This window comes from Bactrocera dorsalis, chromosome 4 (assembly GCF_023373825.1).
Source record: "Bactrocera dorsalis isolate Fly_Bdor chromosome 4, ASM2337382v1, whole genome shotgun sequence".
NCBI lineage: Eukaryota > Metazoa > Arthropoda > Insecta > Diptera > Tephritidae > Bactrocera > Bactrocera dorsalis.
Genome location: NC_064306.1, coordinates 25,811,976 through 25,833,496, shown reverse-complemented (window position 1 = coordinate 25,833,496; position 21,521 = coordinate 25,811,976). Strand labels below are relative to the sequence as shown.

Below are 21,521 nucleotides of genomic sequence, written 5' to 3'. Positions count from 1 at the left end.
TCGAGTAGCGGTAATTACGAATGACCACCACGTGCTCTTTCATTCGTTGATATCCGTAAGTTTCGCATAAACAAAAACCCATACGAGAATTGGCTCGTACGCAGGCAGATACGAGCGATCGAGCGGTCACTTACTAAAACTACCGGTTCGAAACAGCTGATCGAGCGTGCCAGGTGTGCCACGAAAGGCATTGTAAACAAAAACCACGGCTCATACACTAAACACAACCGCACATATGTTAAGGTGCGGTGTTCATTTTCATTCATAAAAACCGGAGTCACCGATTGCTATCAGCCAATTCATCCTCTCCTCAGATCGTTCATTTCGATTTGAACGAGAGAGTCGCAGGTCAAATTTGAGCACAGCCCGGCCAATAGATTTAGCAAGCAGCTTAAAACACTGCCACCTTTATGGAGCAGCGAACAAACGGTGTTGGGCGTTCGTGAAGAGCGTACGCGTTCATTGTTTTCGTGAGGTAAATTGTTGGCAAAACATGCTTATAGCGATTTTGCGCTGGCGTACTTAATTGAAAACGGTGTTGCACTTTGCTGCCTTGTTGTAGAACGATGTGTGTTTGAAAAGTGGAAAACGAGTGAAGTAAAACATTTGTTTACAAAAGAAAAACTGTGAAAAGTTGTTGACAATACTTAGTGATGCCGTTATAATATGAATATTAGTTTTCCCTCACGCTTCGACAACATGTCAGCTATTTCGCTTTAAAAACGTGTCTTTTGAAGGGAAAAGTCGTGCGCACGAATTTCGGCACTGTCGCTGCAGCACACGCGTCTAACTGCGCATACTCGGGCATGCATATGTAGTGCTCGTTGCAGCTGCAGTAAGATAAATCACAGCGCAACGCTGACTTTCATCAGCATCAGTCGGCCATTATAGTATCATCACCGTCATTAGTGAGTGAGTGCTGCAGTCGCTGTTGTTTCAACGCTTCGAAATAAGTGTTTTGGCAAAGTTGTTGACTCGAGCGCGCTTCAGCGTCGAAAATCGAAAGTGCTGTTTACTGTTACCAATGGGGCACGATCGCTACAAATATAACTGACTTGTGAGCAAACGACGCAATCGCCTTTTAGAAATAACAGCAAAACAATATAAAATGAAATGAAAAATAGTAACAAGTGATTGATCGGCAATTAAAGTGCGATTAGTGTTGATCTTTGATCGGTGATCGGTGTTCGTTGATCGTTGATCTTTGCAGAAACGAAATGTAAATCTGAAATCGAGTGATCAAATGAGTGACAAAACAAAAACTGGTGTCGGCGGAAATGTGTCTGCATGTGTTTGCATAATAATTTATATTTTAACGTTTATTCATGAATAATGTGGCAAGTGCATTGCCGTTATGTAGCAAGACAAAATTATTGATTTCCGTGTGCAAGAAAATGTGAATAAATACAACGCAATAAAGCGCGCACGAAAGCAAAATAAACAATTTAAAAAAAGGAAAAAAATCTAAAATAAATAATTAAAAACAAAAAAGGAAAAAGAAAACGAAATAAGCAAAACAAAAATGTTTAAAAGGAGAAACTGATAAAAAATCCGCCAAACTCATAACGTTTTCAAACATAATTTAAATTTTTTAATTAAAAACAACCGTTGGTTCGAAAACAATTTATCGCATTTTATTTCTAAATTGAAGAAAAATTAAAAAAATATTTTTTTTTTAATTATTTTGTTGCTACTTTTTGTAGTGTTACCTTCTCAATTAATATTTTTTATATTTTTTATAATTTTTGGTTTTTCTTTTTGTTAATTTTTATTTTGCATTCCAGTTTGCACGCGATCGCATTGAATTCGATAAGTTTCTGCTCTAATAGTTTGCAAAGCCGCGAAAAGTGTCGGTTTTCATAATTTTACACGCCACTATTTATTTATTTTTTATCGAAGCTCGTTTTTCTAGTTTATTTTTAGTTTATTTTTGGTTTATTTCTGCACTTTCTGCGCATGTTTTCCTCTGCATTTTTTATGTGGCTTCTGTTTGACTGACTGCCTGAATTACGAAACGCGGCTACGATTTTGCTAATTCCATTTGAAGTTTCTATGAAAAAAAAATTATATAAAATTTTATTAATAACTTCAAAATTACAACAAAATTATGCATGCGCAGTAGAAACACATAAATAAGAAACCAAATACGAAACTCGAGCGCCGCCGACAGCCATAAAACCGACTTTTCCTGCGCGTAATTATTGGTTTGGCGCACAGTAGCCACCGCCGCCGCACTTTTTTCTCTCGCTCGTTTTCTACTAGCTGTACCGTTAGTCAATGGCAAAACAGTGCGTTGGCCGCAACACTGACCCCACACACGTCAAATCGCATATTGGAGTCAACACTCACACACACACACACACTCGCACAAAACTAAACTCAATGCACAAAAACAAAAAATAAAGCAACAACCAGTCGCCAGCCGCCAGCTGCCAGCTGCCACAGCGCTGTGAACAACTTGCTCAAAAACAAAGGAAAAGTAGATGCTGGCATTTCAGCGGCGTCACGATCACGTTAATTTCTGCTTAAACTTTTCCCGTTTACAAAAGTGAAATTTCTCCAATTTTCACCTGCGGTCGCTTTGTGTTTTTTGTTTTATTTATTTATTTATATTTATCAATGTCTGTAGCCGCTGTTGCTTTGGCTGTTTATTGGCGTTGTGTTGTCTTAAATATTATTTCCTATTATTTTTTAGTTAAAACAAGCATAAATTTAAATTTTTGTTCAGCAAAAAACTAAAATAACAACGAAGAGAAAATTAATTAACAAAAAGGCGAAAATTCGTACAACATTTCTTCTTCGGCGTGAGAATTAACTCTGCTCTCACTTGTGACTTTTGCAATTAATTTAAATACTGTTTCAAGTAATTTAAAAATGGCATTTCAAAAACAACGCTTCATCATTGGCCTGTGTTTGCTTTTGCTGCACTCGGCTGTTACCGTCACATCCTCCAAAGCCGATGTTAAAGAAGCTGTAAAGGAGGCGCAAGATGATGCAAAGAAAGGTGAGTTTTTTAAATTATTTACTGAAGATAATTGCTTACTGAAATCATTTGCCTTATATTTCGTAATTTGCGAAAAAAATATTAACCATGATATACACCAGTCATAGTTATCAGCCTTAAAATTAGTTTTGTTTAAGGTTACATTGCTTTCCTTGGTTAAACAATTTTTTCCTATATATAATACTAGCTGACCCCGCAGCCGTTTTCCTGCGTGAAATTATATGTTTTGAAATGAAAAGAAAGTTGAATTTATATTGTGTTGAAAATCATTTATTTGCGATTTTTCTAATTTTTTTTTTAACGTAGCGCAGCTTGATGAACAAAATTTTTTTGGTTTCTTTTCTGGTGCGTAAATGTTCAGAGAAGATGGGTTTCGAAATCATGAACACGCCACGCATACATATCTGGCCGTGTGAAAAACGCATTTCCAGATTTATCCCACACTCTTCTAGCTACTATCCTTCTGTCCTGTTGATTGTCATTTCAAATGCAATTTACCTGGAAACTGAATAGGTTTGAACTGAAATGGCAAATCGTTGGAACTCAAAAGAATTCGTAGAATCAAGCATTCTGCCCCCCTGTAGTCGATAGCTGCGTCACAATCAGTCGGGTTCCATTGCACAGTTTCGGCGCATGAAGATTGCGAAACATAATAATGACAGGTTCAACTTTGAGACGCAAATGATGCTGCGGCATACCAAGCCTCTCCAAAGAATTTAGAAATTCCACTGGATAATTTACGACTTCGTGTCATTGTCAAGACGATCGGAATTTGCCCATTTCCAATCCGTAGCGAATACGATGTAAAATCTCATCGGCAATGTAATTTTTTTCGTATCCCGTAAGTGACGCGAATTTGAAGGCTGATATGTCGAAATGACCATCGAGAAAAGTGTGCGAACTTCAGTGGCATGCGAAGTAGCTATCGAATCGTCCATCGTTTGATTACATTTATTATCATGTTCCAGCAATTGTAATTGCTTGCATGCTTCTCAAAATGTTACACACACTCTACCATTCACAGTGCGCATTGACTCAAATGAAATTGAACCACGTACATTTATCAATAGCAACCGAAGGTATTAGCAATCGTCGTTTTTCGGGTGGATTATGTAAATTCGTCCTAAGGAATTAGTTGAGAACACACCTGGATGACAATATATTGGTTGGCCTTGCTTTCTGCGTAGCTATTTCTTTGGCGATGCATTCCATGCATAATATCAAGGCATTGACAAATTGAGCAATGTTCTCACAAACGAATCACTGACGCAATTTGAGAAAAAACTCGTCAATGTCAATGTTAATGTTGTTGGAAGTGTTTCCGCTGGCTGTACTGTATTCTCTGGGTTGAAAAACACTCTTTAGCCATTCTCCAAATGAACTGCGAAATGCACAACAGTCGGAAAAGTCGATTTCACCAAACTGCAATATCCATCATTGGCATGGGTTTTGAATGTGAATTAGACAATAGTGGCGAATATGGTACGATCCATATGTTGTCGACTTCGATATTCACTACTCTAAGTTGAATGGTAAATGTCCTGCCATTGCCGTCTGATGAGCTACGACGATAGAGTGGATCTCCATCATTTCCAGTTTGCGTTTCCGAAAGAAAAGCACGTGGATAGTGTTTCGTGCATTTATTGCAAGTGGGATTGTGGTGCCCGCAAGGTCCATGCACCATATTGGTTTTCATCGCTTCGTAGAATAATGGATCTTTCTCTGCATGAGGAATTTCCGCAGAAATGATTTCATCAATTTGATCTGGTGTAACTACCATCCACCATTCAAAGAAAAATGTGTGCGTGGGGCAAACCTCTTTTTTGCAACTCAACAGAGTACATCCAGCATCTGACTGCACCATACTTGTATATACAGTATATTATCGTGATGATCGCTTGCTGATTGACAGCGATCCATAATTCCACACATATGTCATCGCATCCTGGGAGTCTCATGTAGTTCGTTTGTCTTGGGCTGCCATACGTTGATGGCAAAAAGAGCGATATTAGCGCGATGTCTTCGTTGCTTCGTAACAACTTTCAATCTGTAATTGTTCACTTCGTTTGAAACACACATAAAGTTTTCACTGAATAATTTTCAATAATTTTTCCGGAATAAAAAAGTAAGCGACCGAAATTGAACGATTCAAATAATTTACAAATCAAAATATTGAAAAACAAAACAAAAAAGAACTGTATGAAAAGTTACTTTTTGGAAATTTCCAATTTTTCGACGTTTCCTTATGAAAAGTAAATGATTTTTTTTATATCTAACCCTTTCCAGATCCACAGCGAACAACTTCTGATTTCATGAAGATTGGTTCCGCCGTTCTCGAGCGTTAGCGTTACTAACAAACAAACAATCATTTTTACTTACATATGTACATATGTATGTATGTATGTATATACAAAATAAAACGTTTGTATGGGAAAAAGAAAAGGGCTGTTTTTAGGGGCTTTCCGGCAACTTTCGTAATTTTTTCTTACATAAGAACCTTCTCCTTATAATAACAAATACAACAAAAAACATCAGCCAAATCGGTTCAGCCGTTTATGAGTGATGACCTTACAAAGAAAGTGGCATTGATTTTTATATATGTATATAGATTACATATTTTATTGTAATTTTTTATTGTTACAAACATACATTAACAACAAAGAAACTTTGAAATTTTGAAAAAAAAAAAATATTTTAAACTCGCCATTGCGACGCCATATCCGGTGACCCCTGGGTAAAAAGATGCGTACGCGTTGACGGGGTAACTCCTTACGAGGTCATCTAAAGTAGGAAAAATGTGTTTCAGTTAACTTAGAAATCGAGTCGAAAAAATCCTCTGTTCAAGTCATTAAGAATTGTATCTCAAAGACCTGTGTATAATTTCATGAAGATCGGTTGAGTAGTTCTCGAGAAATCTTCCCAACCGATTTAGCTCAGCTGACGTCGAGAGTACAATTTCTGCAGCCTGTATCTCTGAAACTATTACTCGGATCAATTTGAAAATTTTGGACAATATTAAAAAAAAATCGATTTTTTGAAACCCGTAAACCCATGTAATTCCTTAACCGTGTTTTAGAATTCAAATAAGAATCATTTGCATTGCTTTGACTACCAGTACTTTGGATTTCAGATGGTCATTAAATTCTCAGAGATAAGGTTTGCTTCCTGATGGATGTTATCCAAATTGGCAATGCCCCGTTATGGTAGCTGTAAGTCTTTAAACCCTTTTCATGGACGTAGGATCTGAACAGAGAAATGAAATGGGTTAAATCATTTCCCTGTTGCGTATACACAACATGTCCTTTGTGTGCGGTATTGTGACAAATTATTTTTAAGGGCTCTTGGTTCTTGTCTGCACATACTTTGGCTTTATATGCTTCGCTATTTTGCATTTTGCTATATATGTATTTCCATCTTTTCTTAACAATTTGTTCAAATTGTGTATTGAGCTTTCTCTTGATAGTTCCTAGCAAGCAGGGTATTTTCTCCGCCTCGAAGTCATCTACAGAGATTCCTCACTTGGCCAACTTGAATGCTTTTTCAATGTCAAAAATGTTATTGATACCGGGAATCCAAATGATGGCAAGGTCGAGTTGACCTGCTAGTGAGTTTAAAGCTTTCCCGCATTTTTTGACACTGAATTTTACTTTTAGTGACGACCTATCTGTGCATATTAGCTCTCTGTTTACTCCATTTAGTTATACAGTAGAACTCCACAGGTCTTCTTCATGCGCAGTACTTCCACTTAAAAGATGCTAGCAGACTTTGGTGTACGGATGAAAAGAAAGATATCAAGATCTTTGGAATATAGCATTGTCCCTACTCCGCAGTTCATTTTGGACCCATATAGATTGAAATACTTGTAGTATTCTCTTCCACAACTAAACTAGTTTCAAAGTAGAAACAGTATATACTAATGTGCCCCAAAAATAAGGTGACATTTTATTTATTTTGAAAATTCTTTTTTTATTCTTCCAAATCATATTCATCCCCGGGATGACCTTCAGTTCCGTCTTCGCGGCAGCTTGAATCTCCTCTATCGTATCGGTGTCCCCAGAGCGGTCTTTTGAACGTGGTGAAAAGCCAGAGGAACGATATGGGTTGAGTTTTTGGCGAAATGATCACGAATTTTTTCCAAAAAATTCAATATTTTCGGTACCAGTCGAGATTCGACGGGCTTGAGGCCCAAAACATCCTTCAAAATGGTATTGGCTGAGCCTTTCGATATGCCAACTTCATCAGCAAGGTCCCGAATTATTAATCGACGGTTTTTCAACACGAAATCTTTGATTTTTTGAACGTGAGCTTCGTCGGTTGAGGTTGATGGTCGCCCTGAACGCTCTTCGTCTCGGCACGTTCACGGCCGGCTTGGAACTCACTATACCACTTGTAAACATTTTTTTAGACATAGTCTCATCACCAAAGACTTTCTGCACCATCCTCAACGTATCCGCAGTAGAAAATTGATTCCGTAAACAAAATTTAATGCAAATTCTTTGCTCAACAAATTTCGGCATCGCAAAAAACGAAAAACTCACTTTAAGTAGCTCAGAAAACGACACGTATCTCAAACACTAATGAATATTTTGACATGAAATTTGATATAAATGACTGATAGTACTACCAACCTAAAAAACAAAATAGTTCTCCAAATCCTTCGATGCGCGCAGTCTAAATTCAAATTTCACCTTATTTTTGGAAACAGTAGTATATTTCAAACATAAAATTTTTATTTTGAACATTCGATTTGAAACCTTAAAGTTTTTGTCATAGATGTTCGACCGAATATACATGCCATTGAAATAAGAGGAAAAAAAGATGATCTCCATATTTTTAGTACTTACATTATTAGAATAGAATAATATTGGTAAAATCATAAATAAAATCCAACAACAATTTTTTTAAACAAGTGTAAAAAATTATGATTTTATGATATTACGATGCGTTATGACAAGTTGTGAGTGCCCTAGCTATGTTTTCGGTATTTTGTAACTTATAACTTTATGAGACTATATGAAACCCCTATATATTGCAATTATTTTGATTTTTTTTTTTCAAAACTAACAATTGGTAATTCGAAGGCAAATTTTTCAAAAACGGAGATATTACCTTTTCCTTATAAAGCAATCTCTCGAAAAAAGAGGTTTGGTCCATAGTCATAAACAAATCAATTTTACTTTATGGCGTAGTGAAACGACTTCGAAAAATAGCACATATAATTTTGTTTCTATAAAACAGTCTTAAAATTAACAGAAATATCTTTTCTGATTCTCCATATTCTATTCTTGATAGAATAATTGAAATTTTCGATCGTAATGTTTTGCTGTGCATTTTTTTACTTTTTGCTTGGTATGCCGAAGCACTCAGAAAACATCGAGTAACCCTAAAATATGTTGAATAATTTTGAAAAATGACGGCTTTTTAAAATGGAGATTCTTAAAAAAGAATTGGTGTCAACATTTTGTGAAAGAAATTTTCTAGGAAATTAATCTAAGATAGTTGGAAAAGGATACAACAAAATCCGATTTTCTAAAACTAAAATGACACTCTAGTTTTCTTACGTTAGTTCGCTAAATAACTGTAAGACAAACGGACAATGGGACGGTGCATAAGGCTATTAGAAACGATAGATTCACTTTTGGGATCGTGTCGTACTCCCTTCATCCACTTTTAAAACTGAGTTGCCACTGAGGAGATTTGTGTTAGGTTGGGTTAGTTTAGGTAAGATGTGTGCTCCTCCCACATAGCATCTATTTTATGAGGATACTATAAGTGCTTTATTTTGTTTCGATATCCTTATAAAAAATTGGGTAACCTATTATAAAACGAAATGGAAATGAACTCAATTAAGTAGTAGGAAGGATACATATTTGGACGCAAAAACATGTGGAAGCACGCCCATATTTTAATTTTTGTATTTGTCTAATAGTAGGAATGATATATGTATCTTATATGTTATGTATATCTTATATATAATATTATATATATATATATATATGTATATGATCTGTCTTACTAATAAATTTGCACTTTTGTACATTTACTATAACAGTATTGAATAGTGTTCTTATATGAATATTTTTCGTCTTGTACCATATCTAAATGTATACTTATTTTAAGCTGTCCATCATTTCTGCAAACATATGAGTAGCAAATAAGTAAAGATAAGAAAATGCCAGTAAATTATCAAATTTTTGAAAATCATCCATGTCTTGATACGAACAGCAAACGTCCGCCTTCATTAATCACCATCCGCTGGGAACGTATTGCAATTTGCTCCACTTACCGACATTTGTGACTAATTAAGTAATTATAAACGGAATAAATGTCAATTAAAGACACATAAAGTATTAATATTTCGACATAAATCAATTTCCTTAATAAAAGCTATTATAAATGCAAATCGCATTATGTAAAACGCACTTCATTAAAAACGCATCACTTCATTAGCCATTTATAGCGATTCATTAAATGAATAATTAGCACATAAACTTCCATCAAAATGTGTGGAGAAAGTGGGAAAGCGGAATGCAAAATTGTGATAAAAAACTTGAATTCAAAAGGAAGACATTTGCTGATTTGAAAAATAATCTTAAACTTGGGTGAGATGGCGATTGATAGTGAAGAAACAGAAGAGGAAGACAAGGCCTTTTGGAAAAAAAATTAGAAATATGTTTGGTGCTTGTAGATTTGTGTGTAGTTTTTATAGTGTTAATGTAAAATGAAATGAAAAGAAATTTATTAGGGACTTAAAATCTGTCATAACACATCGTAAAATCATAATCATAATTTTTTAATTTCTTTATAAAAATTATTGTTGGATTACGTACAAAAATGAGTTTACGCAACTATATTTCGGCTTTCGGTTCTTTATGAATTATAATTTTATGAGACTATACAAGTTAAAACCCCTATATGATTCGAGATATTTAATTTAATACAATTCTTCATAAAATTTTAAGTATTTTCTATTTATTAAAGTAATTTACACAGTAAATTTCATGTAAGTCCAATTTAAGCTTTTGATTACTTGCTTTTGAAAGGCTTTAACGGGAAAACCAGTTTATTATCTTACTGCCATTTCACATCTGACTTTTTATTTAATTTTTTTTATACATTTTCGTATTTCCTCTTCTCATTACCATAAACGTTTGCGGCGGATGCTTTGGCACGCACTGCCCATTCGAGAGTCAGCTGGCAACCCATACAAAGTGTGCCACATGCTGTCACGAAGCACACAAACTTATTTAAGGTATATAAGGGGATATATATATCTATGTATATAATATACATATGTATGTATGAAATATGTTAAAAATTTGCATCGATTTGGGGTTAGCTAAATGATAAGCAGAGTTCAAAACAAGCCAGCAATTAATAAGAAAGAAAGAAAGTTTTGATGTCACACGAAAAACCAAAAAATATGAAACTCGCAAATATTTACTGAAAAGTGTTGGAGTAAGTATTTGTTATCATGTTCTCTTGTCAGCTACTTAGGTATAACAAGTAAGGAAGGGCTAAGTTCGGGTGTCACCGAACATTTTATACTCTCGCATGATAAGGGGATAATCAAGATTTCATTATCCGTCATTTACATATTTTTTTATTTTGGTTCCTAATGTATATACAGACTCGTATTATAAAGAGAAGGCATCAGATGGATTTCAAAATAGCGTTATATTGGAAGAAGGCGTGGTTGTGAACCGATTTCGTCCATATTTCGTACATATCACCAGGGTGTTAAAAAAATATCATAAACCGAATTTCACTGAAATCGGTGGAGTAGTTCCTGAGATATGGTTTTTGGTCCATAAGTGGGCGACGCCACGCCCATTTTCAATTTTTAAAAAAAGACTGGGTACACCTTCCTTCTGCCATTCCTTCCGTAAAATTTAGTGTTTCTGATGTTTTTTGTTAGTCGGTTAACGCATTTTTAGTGATTTTCAACATAACCTTTGTATGGGAGGTGGGCGTGGTTATTATCCGATTTCTTCCATTTTTAAACTGTATATGGAAATGCCGGAGGGAAACGACTCTATAGAGTTTGGTTGACATAGCTATAGTAGTTTCCGAGATATGTACACAAAACTTAATAGGGGGCGGGGCCACGCCCACTTTTCCAAAAAAATTACTTCCAGATATGCCCCTCCCTAATGTGATCCTTTGTGCCAAATTTCACTTTAATATCTTTATTTATGGCTTAGTTATGACACTTTATAGGTTTTTGGTTTCCGCCATTTTGTGGGCGTGGCAGTGGGCCGATTTTGCCCATCTTCGAACTTAACCTTCTTATGGAGCCAATAAATACGTGTACCAAGTTTCATCATGATATCTCAATTTTTACTCAAGTTACAGCTTGCACGGACGGACGGACGGGACGGACGGACGGACAGACGGACGGACGGACAGACAGACATCCGGATTTCAACTCTACTCGTCACCCTGATCACTTTGGTATATATAACCCTATATCTGACTCTTTTAGTTTTAGGACTTACAAACAACCGTTATGTGAACAAAACTATAATACTCTCTTTAGCAACTTTGTTGCGAGAGTATAAAAAGTTGCTACTAAAATATCAAAATCGTTGCAGCGGAAAATGATTGCACTAAACTTGAAATATCTTTTCTAAACTTACACCAGTAACTAACATTTGCACCATGACATTGCATCGAACAATGCTCAAGATATTGCTCTCAGAGTGATGCTATCACGTTACTTTTCTTAAAAATGAAGGAAGTGAATTTAGTGTTCTGATACAAAACTATTCCTGACGGTTAAATAATGGTTTCCTGAATTGTGAAGCAAACCGTTCCAGCACAAGTAATGTACATATTGTCTAATGGGTGATCCATTTCGAGATTCCTTATTTTTTCAAAGAAAAAACACTGAAACTTCAAATTTAATGGGGAATGTTTATTAACATTCGAAAGAACATTCTTTTACATTTATTTTTTTATTATCTATCTATCTCAGCAGGCCGATTACGTTAACCATAAGTTGAGTGAAGCACGCGAAACTAATTCTTTAAAGAACGTAATTTTCGTAATAAAGTTCAACAATTTGTAAACGTTGCTCAGGCGAATATCTTTCCATGTTGAAATGCCAAAAAGTACTGAACAGAAAAAACCTGACAGCTTTACACGAGTGGTATGTCAAAAAAACTCTATTGAAAAAACTCTATTTGACAATGTGATGCCGAACGTTGTCATGCAGCAGCTTCACTTTTTCGTGGCTCTCCTGATATTCAGGTCATAAGGAACCCATGTTATTTGTTTCTGAATCATTCCCAGCGAATGTAATCGCTTTAAATAGTTTGGCGGGTGACTCCTAAGGCTAAAGCAAATTCTTTTGCATTTGAGAAGTATCCTTATCCAGCAACGTCTCCAATTCATGTTCACGTGTACAGTCGTTAATGTTGGAATCTCCGTCTTTGAAGCGATGAAACCAATCAAAGCTTGTTGTTTCGCTTCAGGTGGCAGCTCCGTAAACTGTTTGCAGTTCTCAAAGTGCTTCAACCGTCGATCTCTTTGACTGAAAGAAGAGAATCAACACTCCCGAAGTGACGATTATTTGACAAAAAATTGGACAGCCAAAAGTTTATCACACAAAACCAAAGTCACTACTGTGAAAATGCAGTTTCTTTTCCAAATGTCTAGTTGAAGTTTATAATGTTTTGTATATATTAAAATCGATTACCACTAACTACTGGAGCCATGTGTTGACGAAAAGCAGGAACTTAGTTGCGCAAGGCAAGTTCACTTATTATTTATTTACTTGAGAGACAATAGACCGTAATACAAGTGTATATAAGAGTTCTTAAAATGTTAAAAATATAACGGGAATTTTCGTTTTTAGAAAAAAAAAATATGTTCATTCATTATATGCTCAGTCGATATTAGCACTTATGCCTGCGTTCCTTTTGAAGCCCGCAAAATTTTAAATATTAAAATTCTAGTTATTTTCGGAAGACACCTTGAATATTGAATTGATTTTATAAAAGTCCACCTATATGTATGTATATGTGTGTATGAGTATTCAGTATACAAAGTCTGTTAAAATTCATCTCAAACGCAAGAGTCCTAAAGGATGACTACTCCTTATGGATCCAGTAATTGAACTGGTATCTCAAAGGACCAAAACTGTTGTATGCATGGATTACTTAACCTATAATGATCTGTTTACGAGCGGACTTTTTATATGCCCAAGCACGCTATTTAACCCTTAAATGCATGATGATGTATATATACATCAGTGTTTCTTCCTTACATAATTTCTAAACGGTAACTCAAACACAGTACTTTTTACTTTTATTAAGTGCTAAAAATATCTGTGTTGGTTTTTGAACGCAAACTTTCATGATATGACATTTCACTTTTTAATTTTAATAATTTGACAGCTGGGCGCGCCACTTACAAATACACACTTGGTATTTAAAAAGGAAAAACCATGCATTTAAGGGTTAAATTTATAATAAGAGCAAGCGGATTCTTAAATATTATCTCAACACCATATGACAAAAATAAATTAAGGTTAATCAATTATCATCGGAGCAAAAAGATGTTACAACCTACACCTAAACTCTCATCCTACGCCAATTGTCTTTTCCAAGCAGCAATAATATCTACATATTTTATGGTTATAGCTCATAGAAAATTTTTTAAAATTTATAACCTGAATTGAATTGAAATAATCTTTTCAAGACTCCTCTGTGCACTTTTTTTCTTTGACTACTAAATTTTAATTATTGTATATATGTACATAATATTTTTATTAATAACAATAATAATATTTAATTGTTTTGCAAATTATTAAAAAGCCATAAAATAACTAGTCATAATTTCGACAAATCGATATAAAGAAATTTAATTATTTAATAGCTAAATTAGCTCTGGACCAAGCCAAGCATATTAGTTTCAGAAGTTGATTAAACAATAATTGATTATTTAAACAACTGTAAAAATCACTTTGCCAATAAATAACTACATTGTAATACTGGACATTATTTACAACATACCGCTGGCCACTAAATCCTAAGCGCAACCAATTGTAAAATAAACCTTTTATTGAGCCAATTGTTTGCTTATTTATATGCCGAGCGCTTCCTTATTACCAAATAATTACCTTTCCAAAAAATACAACAAACAGCGTCAGCCTTTGTAATTTCTTATTTGGCAGCGCGAACGGCGTCTAGCGAGTGCTGCTTTGCGGCAGCAAACTTCCACAAACGCCGCCTGTTCCCAGAGCTATGCGCTGCCTAATAATTTACGATCTTTGCCGCCCACTCCCCACCGTATTGTTGCCACATCGTCCCCCTTCCAGCGAACTGTGCCGCCTTGTACCTCTTGGTTAATGTGTCAATGTGTTAGGCGCTTCGCGAAGCAGTTGAGCCATTGTTTGCCTACTGTATTTCTAATCTTTATCTACATACCGCTCCAGCACAATGGAATCGCATGAATTTCGCTTTGAATTTACTGATTTACTGCACTTTCACTGTTTGTTGCTATGAAATTGTGGCAAACAATAGGCAGACTTCTGCTTTTTCTCTACAACAAAGTAAAATAGCACACATGCAATTTATTTTGCAATCAATGCCACACACACATGCATAAACATGCAATAAAAAATATTTAATAAAACAATGGAGTTGCAAAGAGTACTTCACTCACACGCTTCAACTGACTCACACCATTACAAAGAGCGCACAGGCAGATTCGCTTTGCAATCTGCTTGACTGGGTTTTCTTTCAATTATCTTTCCCCACATTTTCCAGCACTTATTTCATGCATTTACTGCGCATTGTGCAATCCTCAGCGCTTGCCACGGCTGCTGGTTGCACACAGCTTACTAAAGTATGCGCCGCTTGAGTTGAAGGCACTGAGTTTGCAAAGAAAATCGAAATTCACTGAGCAAACAAAAGACTTAAGCGCCGAACTTGCACACAGAAAAGGGCAAAATTAATTGCGGGCTAAAAATTTTGACCCACATTGTGTGCTACGCACAATTTTCAGGCAATACATACCGTTAAAAATGAAGTTCGACAGCCAAGAAGCCCGCCAGCTAGACGACAGAACATCACAACCAAAGGCTCACTAAACGATGGCAACCGGTCATTAACCCGTCAAAAGCACCAGTGGCTGATTCTGAACGCTAAATATTGAGTTTGAGTAATATTCAATAATGCGCCAATGCAAAAATATTTAGGTGAGAGTTCATGCAGTTAATTGCTGGGATCACGCCGCACTCTTTACAAACTTTTTCTCAAAGTCACTTGAAATATTTGCATTTTTCGGAATTAGTTATTGCATAGTTTAAGTTATTTCACGGCTGGCAGCATTGGCAAATGTTGCGGCAAGATAATTGAAAATGCGAAAAAATATAATTGCAGGTAAATGAAAAAACTGCACTTAACCACAACACGATTTTAGCTGTGGTCACTGGTGGCGGAAGTGTGGTGTGTCGAAATGCGACAAAGGCAAACTTTTGTAAAAGTTTTTGCAGTAAATTTTTTTTTAATTTTGTTAAAAAAGTGTTGAAATATTTTACAAAATTTTTATTTTTATTAATTCGAAAATTTTGAAATAATTTGAAAAAAAGTTGAGAGCAACAAAAAAACAAAAAAACAATATTTATAGTTAAACTTAAACTCTTTTCTTTATTTAGTCTTTAATGCAATTTTTCCACAGCTCAAACTAAAGGGTGATTTTTTTAAGAGCTTGATAACTTTTTTTAAAAAAAAAAACGCATAAAATTTGCAAAATCTCATCGGTTCTTTATTTGAAACGTTAGATTGGTTCATGACATTTACTTTTTGAAGATAATTTCATTTAAATGTTGACCGCGGCTGCGTCTTAGGTGGTCCATTCGGAAAGTCCAATTTTGGGCAACTTTTTCGAGCATTTCGGCCGGAATAGCCCGAATTTCTTCGGAAATGTTGTCTTCCAAAGCTGGAATAGTTGCTGGCTTATTTCTGTAGACTTTAGACTTGACGTAGCCCCACAAAAAATAGTCTAAAGGCGTTAAATCGCATGATCTTGGTGGCCAACTTACGGGTCCATTTCTTGAGATGAATTGTTGTCCGAAGTTTTCCCTCAAAATGGCCATAGAATCGCGAGCTGTGTGGCATGTAGCGCCATCTTGTTGAAACCACATGTCAACCAAGTTCAGTTCTTCCTTTTTTGGCAACAAAAAGTTTGTTAGCATCGAACGATAGCGATCGCCATTCACCGTAACGTTGCGTCCAACAGCATCTTTGAAAAAATACGGTCCAATGATTCCACCAGCGTACAAACCACACCAAACAGTGCATTTTTCGGGATGCATGGGCAGTTCTTGAACGGCTTCTGGTTGCTCTTCACCCCAAATGCGGCAATTTTGCTTATTTACGTAGCCATTCAACCAGAAATGAGCCTCATCGCTGAACAAAATTTGTCGATAAAAAGAAAAGAACCGAACACTGATTTTGGTAATAAAATTCAATGATTTGCAAGCGTTGCTCGTTAGTAAGTCTATTCATGATGAAATGTCAAAGCATACTGAGCATCTTTCTCTTTGACACCATGTCTGAAATCCCACGTGATCTGTCAAATACTAATGCATGAAAATCCTAACCTCAAAAAATCACCCGTTACAATCACTTTATTTCACAATTGAGTGGAGCATTATTTTAAATATTTTTAAGAAATTCAAACAAGAAATATTCAATTGAGTGCTGAAAGCTTAAGGAAGTAGAAGGCGCGGGTGGCAATGAATGCTTAATAGCACTCACACACTGCATTTACACATGCATTTATTATACATATGTTGGTATGCTTGAATTTATAAATCACTTTAAAGCTCACTGAGCACGCAATGCAGCAATGCGAGTGACAACAACAGCAGGCAATCGCAAGCGGTGGCTGCCGCCGTCACAGCAGACACAGTGGGATGCCGTGACTGCCAACTTGCCGCGCCAGCATCTAAACCGAAATGTATGTGAATTCATGCATATATGTCATGTGGATATGTAGGTGAGTAATAGGCAATGTTAGCAGCCGAAACACACTGGCACACGCACATGCATACACCTATGCATTGCTATCAACTCTGACACAATATCCCCACATCAGCCGCAGTAACCCAAATTGACAAATGATTGCGTTACTTTACGCCGCTCTGATGGCAGATAGCGTCTCATTGTTTTCATGCCTGCCAAATACCATGTGCGTCTGTGTGTAAACGCGCTGCGCCAGCTGTGGTTGGTTGCACATGCGCCAAGGCGCCCAGCAGCCGAACCGTGCGGCTTGCGTGCCGAGGACAATACCGAAATCTACGAATACATATATATTATGAGCCTAATATCATGCGCTCCTGCACCTACACAAATATACAGACAGACATGTCATTACATGAAAGCGACGCGCATGCGCATGTCCGTGCACATGAGCGTGATTATGAGTACTCATGCAAATGCCTATGAACACACATGCTAAGTTACATCTATTCGCTGGCACGATCGCTTGAATTGACTTCATTAGGGTCTCATTATGCACATAAATAATTGTGATTTTGTGATTTGTAAATGATGTGAATTTTCTCCGTTTCATAATTGAATTTCGCAATATTTGCTTGTTTTTTTGCGCTTTCAATACTTTGAGTACAGACTTATGAGCTGTGGCTTCTTTTTTTGACAACTTTTTGAGTTTTGTTGTAAAGCTGTGTATTTGAGGATTGATGTGAATTTTCTTAATTAAGCCATTATTATATTAAGCTGGGCATGTTGGGGTGTGGCAATATGAATTGATACATTCCTTTCAAATATTGCAATGGATATCAATGATGCTTATGGTATACTTATGTACACATAGTAAACTTAAGCTCCCATCATAGGATGAGGATTTGTTCAAACTCGTGTTTAATGAAGATATTAATCAATCAGAAGATGCAAATCTAAGTGAAATTTTCAAGACCAAGCGCAAGGAACTGGAAAAAGCTATAAAAAATAGCACAGCTACGGGCTTCAAAGAGCTTTGCAATAAACTCGACGAAAATTCTTGGGTCGGGGTGCATAAGCTGATCATGTCCAAAGTTTGTGGTCAAGCATCGACCTATGCAGTTCTTCTAAAAAATGTTGTGAAAACGCTTTTACTGTAATCGATTTTGGCCCAATGTTATGGAGCATGTTGTATGATGGAATATTGCAGCTACCTCTACCGAAAGTGGCTAAAATAATCAGATATGCTGCCGACTTTGCTGTGGCAATATTAGCCAAGGAGTTGTTTGTGTATCTACATCCTAGAAAATTAAAAACTGGCTAATTGCATCAAAACTTCAACTTTCCGAGCAGAAAACAGAATTAGTTCTGACCACGATCTAGAGACCATTACTTTAAACATTGACGGGCATACATTTTCAACACAGCCATCACTAAATTAGTGAATAACTAAAGTTTTATTTAAGAATTTTATTATTTTTGTTGAATATATTTAAAGTAACTTTTCGATTTTTACGCAAATTATAATCTAAGTACCATATACAAGTAATTTGGTAGCAGATAGCTCCTGTCTGTCTTGTTTGTTTAGAAACTAATAGCCGCCAAAGGGTGCTCCCGCCCTAGTAGTGCTAGACATAATTGATAAAGACAATAGAAGAACTGAGTGTCGTTTAGCCGAAGCAATTTGTTTGATCCATCGTGTTACATACTGCGGCTGTCAGATATCGGAGAAGGGTGAAAGTAAAGAAAAAAAACCGTAATTCATTCTAAAGAATTTTAAATGGTAGTTATAGGCGGGTGATTGTTGATAATAATGATAACCCGCAATATCCTCTAACAAACCAAAATTGCGATTTCTCCTACTATATGCATATATATGTGAATAATTTGGTAACTATCACGTTCTTCCGATTATGATATGGAACCAAAAAAATCAGAATGAAAGGAAACCCTCATTAGCTTCACAATTTCATACGTACTAATATGAGTCTCATCAAAAACACTTTGCAATCATCAATCGCTAACTACTTTTGTGCGTACCGGTGAGTATAGCGTCAAATTCTCTGGCTGTCTGTCAAAATATTCGTGAAGAAGTCCTAAATTTTACAAATGCACAAAACAATGACTAACAACCGATGTAATAGATAAAGTTCTATTTACTCCTTTATTTGAAAGCCCTCTGTTCTATTGGCTTTCTTCAAATTTCTGCTGTTTTAATGTCTTTCAGCAGAAGCAGGCCATTTTATCTATTTTCAAAATTTCGTCAACGGTGTTTCCAATAACGTCATTTATCTGGTTGCAATTGACGGATTTTCACTTTTCAAAATAAGCGATTCATTTTACTACTTATATTTATATATCACCAAATTTGGACATAATAAATTTGCCAATTGATTGTTGTCACTTTTCAAGCTTTGATTTCGGTACTCGCGTGCACTTCACTCGGTAATACGCCTAGCGCAGTAGTCTTAATCGTCCTCATAATTTTTAGTTAACAGTAGCATTTTCATACAAAATTATATTTCAACAATTTTTACAAAATATGAAAGCTTTCGTCATTCAAAATATTATTGTGTAGTCGAAAAAGTCTTTTCATATTTCTATTCAAACTTCAACTTATTGTTTTTTTATTTATACTAATAAATAAATATAAAATATGTACCATTTTGGTTGACCTCTTTTTGCCATTTTCCCGCTAGAGACATTATTGGATCAGTGTAAATCGAAATTTCGAAATTTCCAGAAAGGAAGCGAACTAATACAGCACCGTATCCGTAAACTTCACAAATTTCATTGGTGGCTTGCATGACATTGTTCCCCTTTTAAACAAAAATTTCAAAATACAGGTAAACCTCCTACAACGCGGTGAATAGGTTCCTGAAAAACTCCGCGTTATAGGAAACCGCGTTGTAGGAGACTCTAACTCCATACAAAAATCAGGGTTTGGTTCCAAAAGAAAACAATTTTCAATAAAATATTGAAATTTGTATAGTAAAAATATGTGCTTAATATAATTTTGTGTATTTATTTGTTGAGTCATAAGAACATACATATTATGTTATTTAATATATTCCATTTATTTAAACAGAAACAAAACAAAACAAAATAAAATAAAATTTCAGTTCTACGTAAAATATTCAAGTTGAAAGATTTAATAAAGTAAAGCCTAAATAGAACGATAACTTTTTACTTCTTCTCATCACTTAGTATGATTTGTTTCAACCGTTTTGTTAGTACTAGTTCAAAATCTGGAGGATGGAGTCATGTGTAGAAGTTCACGCAAGTGAGGAAAGTTCTCTGATTGTATTCACTTGGGAGTGGCCAGAAACGATTCTTTTACATGTGACTCAAACAGTTCACGACTTCCTGTCTTTGACCAAGTATCCTCTGGGTAGCCTAAGAACATCCGTTTGAAGGCGAGCTAAAGTGAGAAGTCGAAACATTCCCTGCATAGGGTTGTGCGCGGGGTTTGGGACCCGCCACGTAAAAAAAACACACCCTATGAAAAATCGTAAACAGCCTCGGATGCTATAATCGCGTAAGCGGTGTCTACGCCAATTAAGAAGTTCAAAATCTGAGCTTGATCCGTTATCAGATTCGGGCATCCTTGCTTTGAAAAAATCGTGCATTGAAGTTTGTTTGCTCTTATTTTGCAAATCTTTATAAATTTCTTCATAGGGAGCTAAATTGTTTTGAAGATTTCGTTAAAATATTTTTGCTCTGTCACTTAAAGGATCGTTCTCCAAAATATATTCTTCCAATTGCTTTGCCATATTTAAAACTCGATATTTTTTGGTGAAAAGTTTTTATTTTCAACATCGGAAATATCGCCAGTGCTACCTCCAACTGATTCTTCATTTGTCATTGTCACTAAATCTGCTTCGTTTATTTCATCGTCCGCAATTAATTCTTGAGTATCAACCATTGTTATTTTATTAAATCCATCACCTTCTACTGCATGCGCCAATCTCACTATGTTCCTATATTCATCTTCTAATGGTGTAGAAACAGTGCCCTCAACATCTATTTCCGGTATTAGTACTTTCCAGCAAGCTTTTAGTGTTGAAGGACGAATTTCTTTAAGTGACGCATCAACAATTTCAACGGAATCAAAGTATGGACAAAATGCAAAGAATTTTATTTGGGCAAGAAAACCTTTTTCAAATTACAATAGTAAATATTTGAAAAACTTTTCGTAAAAGTCGCGTTGTAAGAGTGGCGTTGCAAGAAAATGTCCGCATTTTGGGAACCGCGTTGAAGCGAAAACGCGTTATAGGAAACCGCGTTGTAGGAGGTTTACCGAATAGCGAATTTCTTCATTATTTTCACTCATATTTGAACAGCTGTAACTTTTTTTCAACTTCTCCGAATTTTTTTAAATGTAACTTAAAATCTCACGTTTCCAACACTATATGGTATGACACAATGTGATTGGTAGCACTGGAGACATACAACTTCAGCGACATCTATTGACAAAATACGAAAATACTCTTTCAACTACCCAATACATTTGTGCGTCCGTGAATATACGAGGTATATTCAGA

The 21,521-nt window shown here is 35.7% G+C and overlaps 1 protein-coding gene across 3 annotated transcripts in view; it reads left to right on the top strand.

Moving 5' to 3' along the window:
- The first annotated feature begins 354 nt into the window (after nucleotides 1-354).
- Nucleotides 355-21,521, top strand: part of LOC105223234 (uncharacterized) — a 102,943-nt gene continuing 81,776 nt past the window's right edge. Inside the window, exons 1-2 of one of the 3 annotated variants that reach the window (XM_011200885.4) lie at nucleotides 355-475; nucleotides 2,696-3,004. In XM_011200885.4, coding sequence (XP_011199187.2) covers nucleotides 2,875-3,004 — 130 coding nt within the window. In that variant the 5' untranslated portion in view covers nucleotides 355-475; nucleotides 2,696-2,874. Of the gene's footprint in view, nucleotides 1,220-1,738; nucleotides 3,005-21,521 lie in introns of those variants that run through there. The other 2 variants (XM_049456001.1, XM_049456002.1) reach the window with 2 other exon arrangements.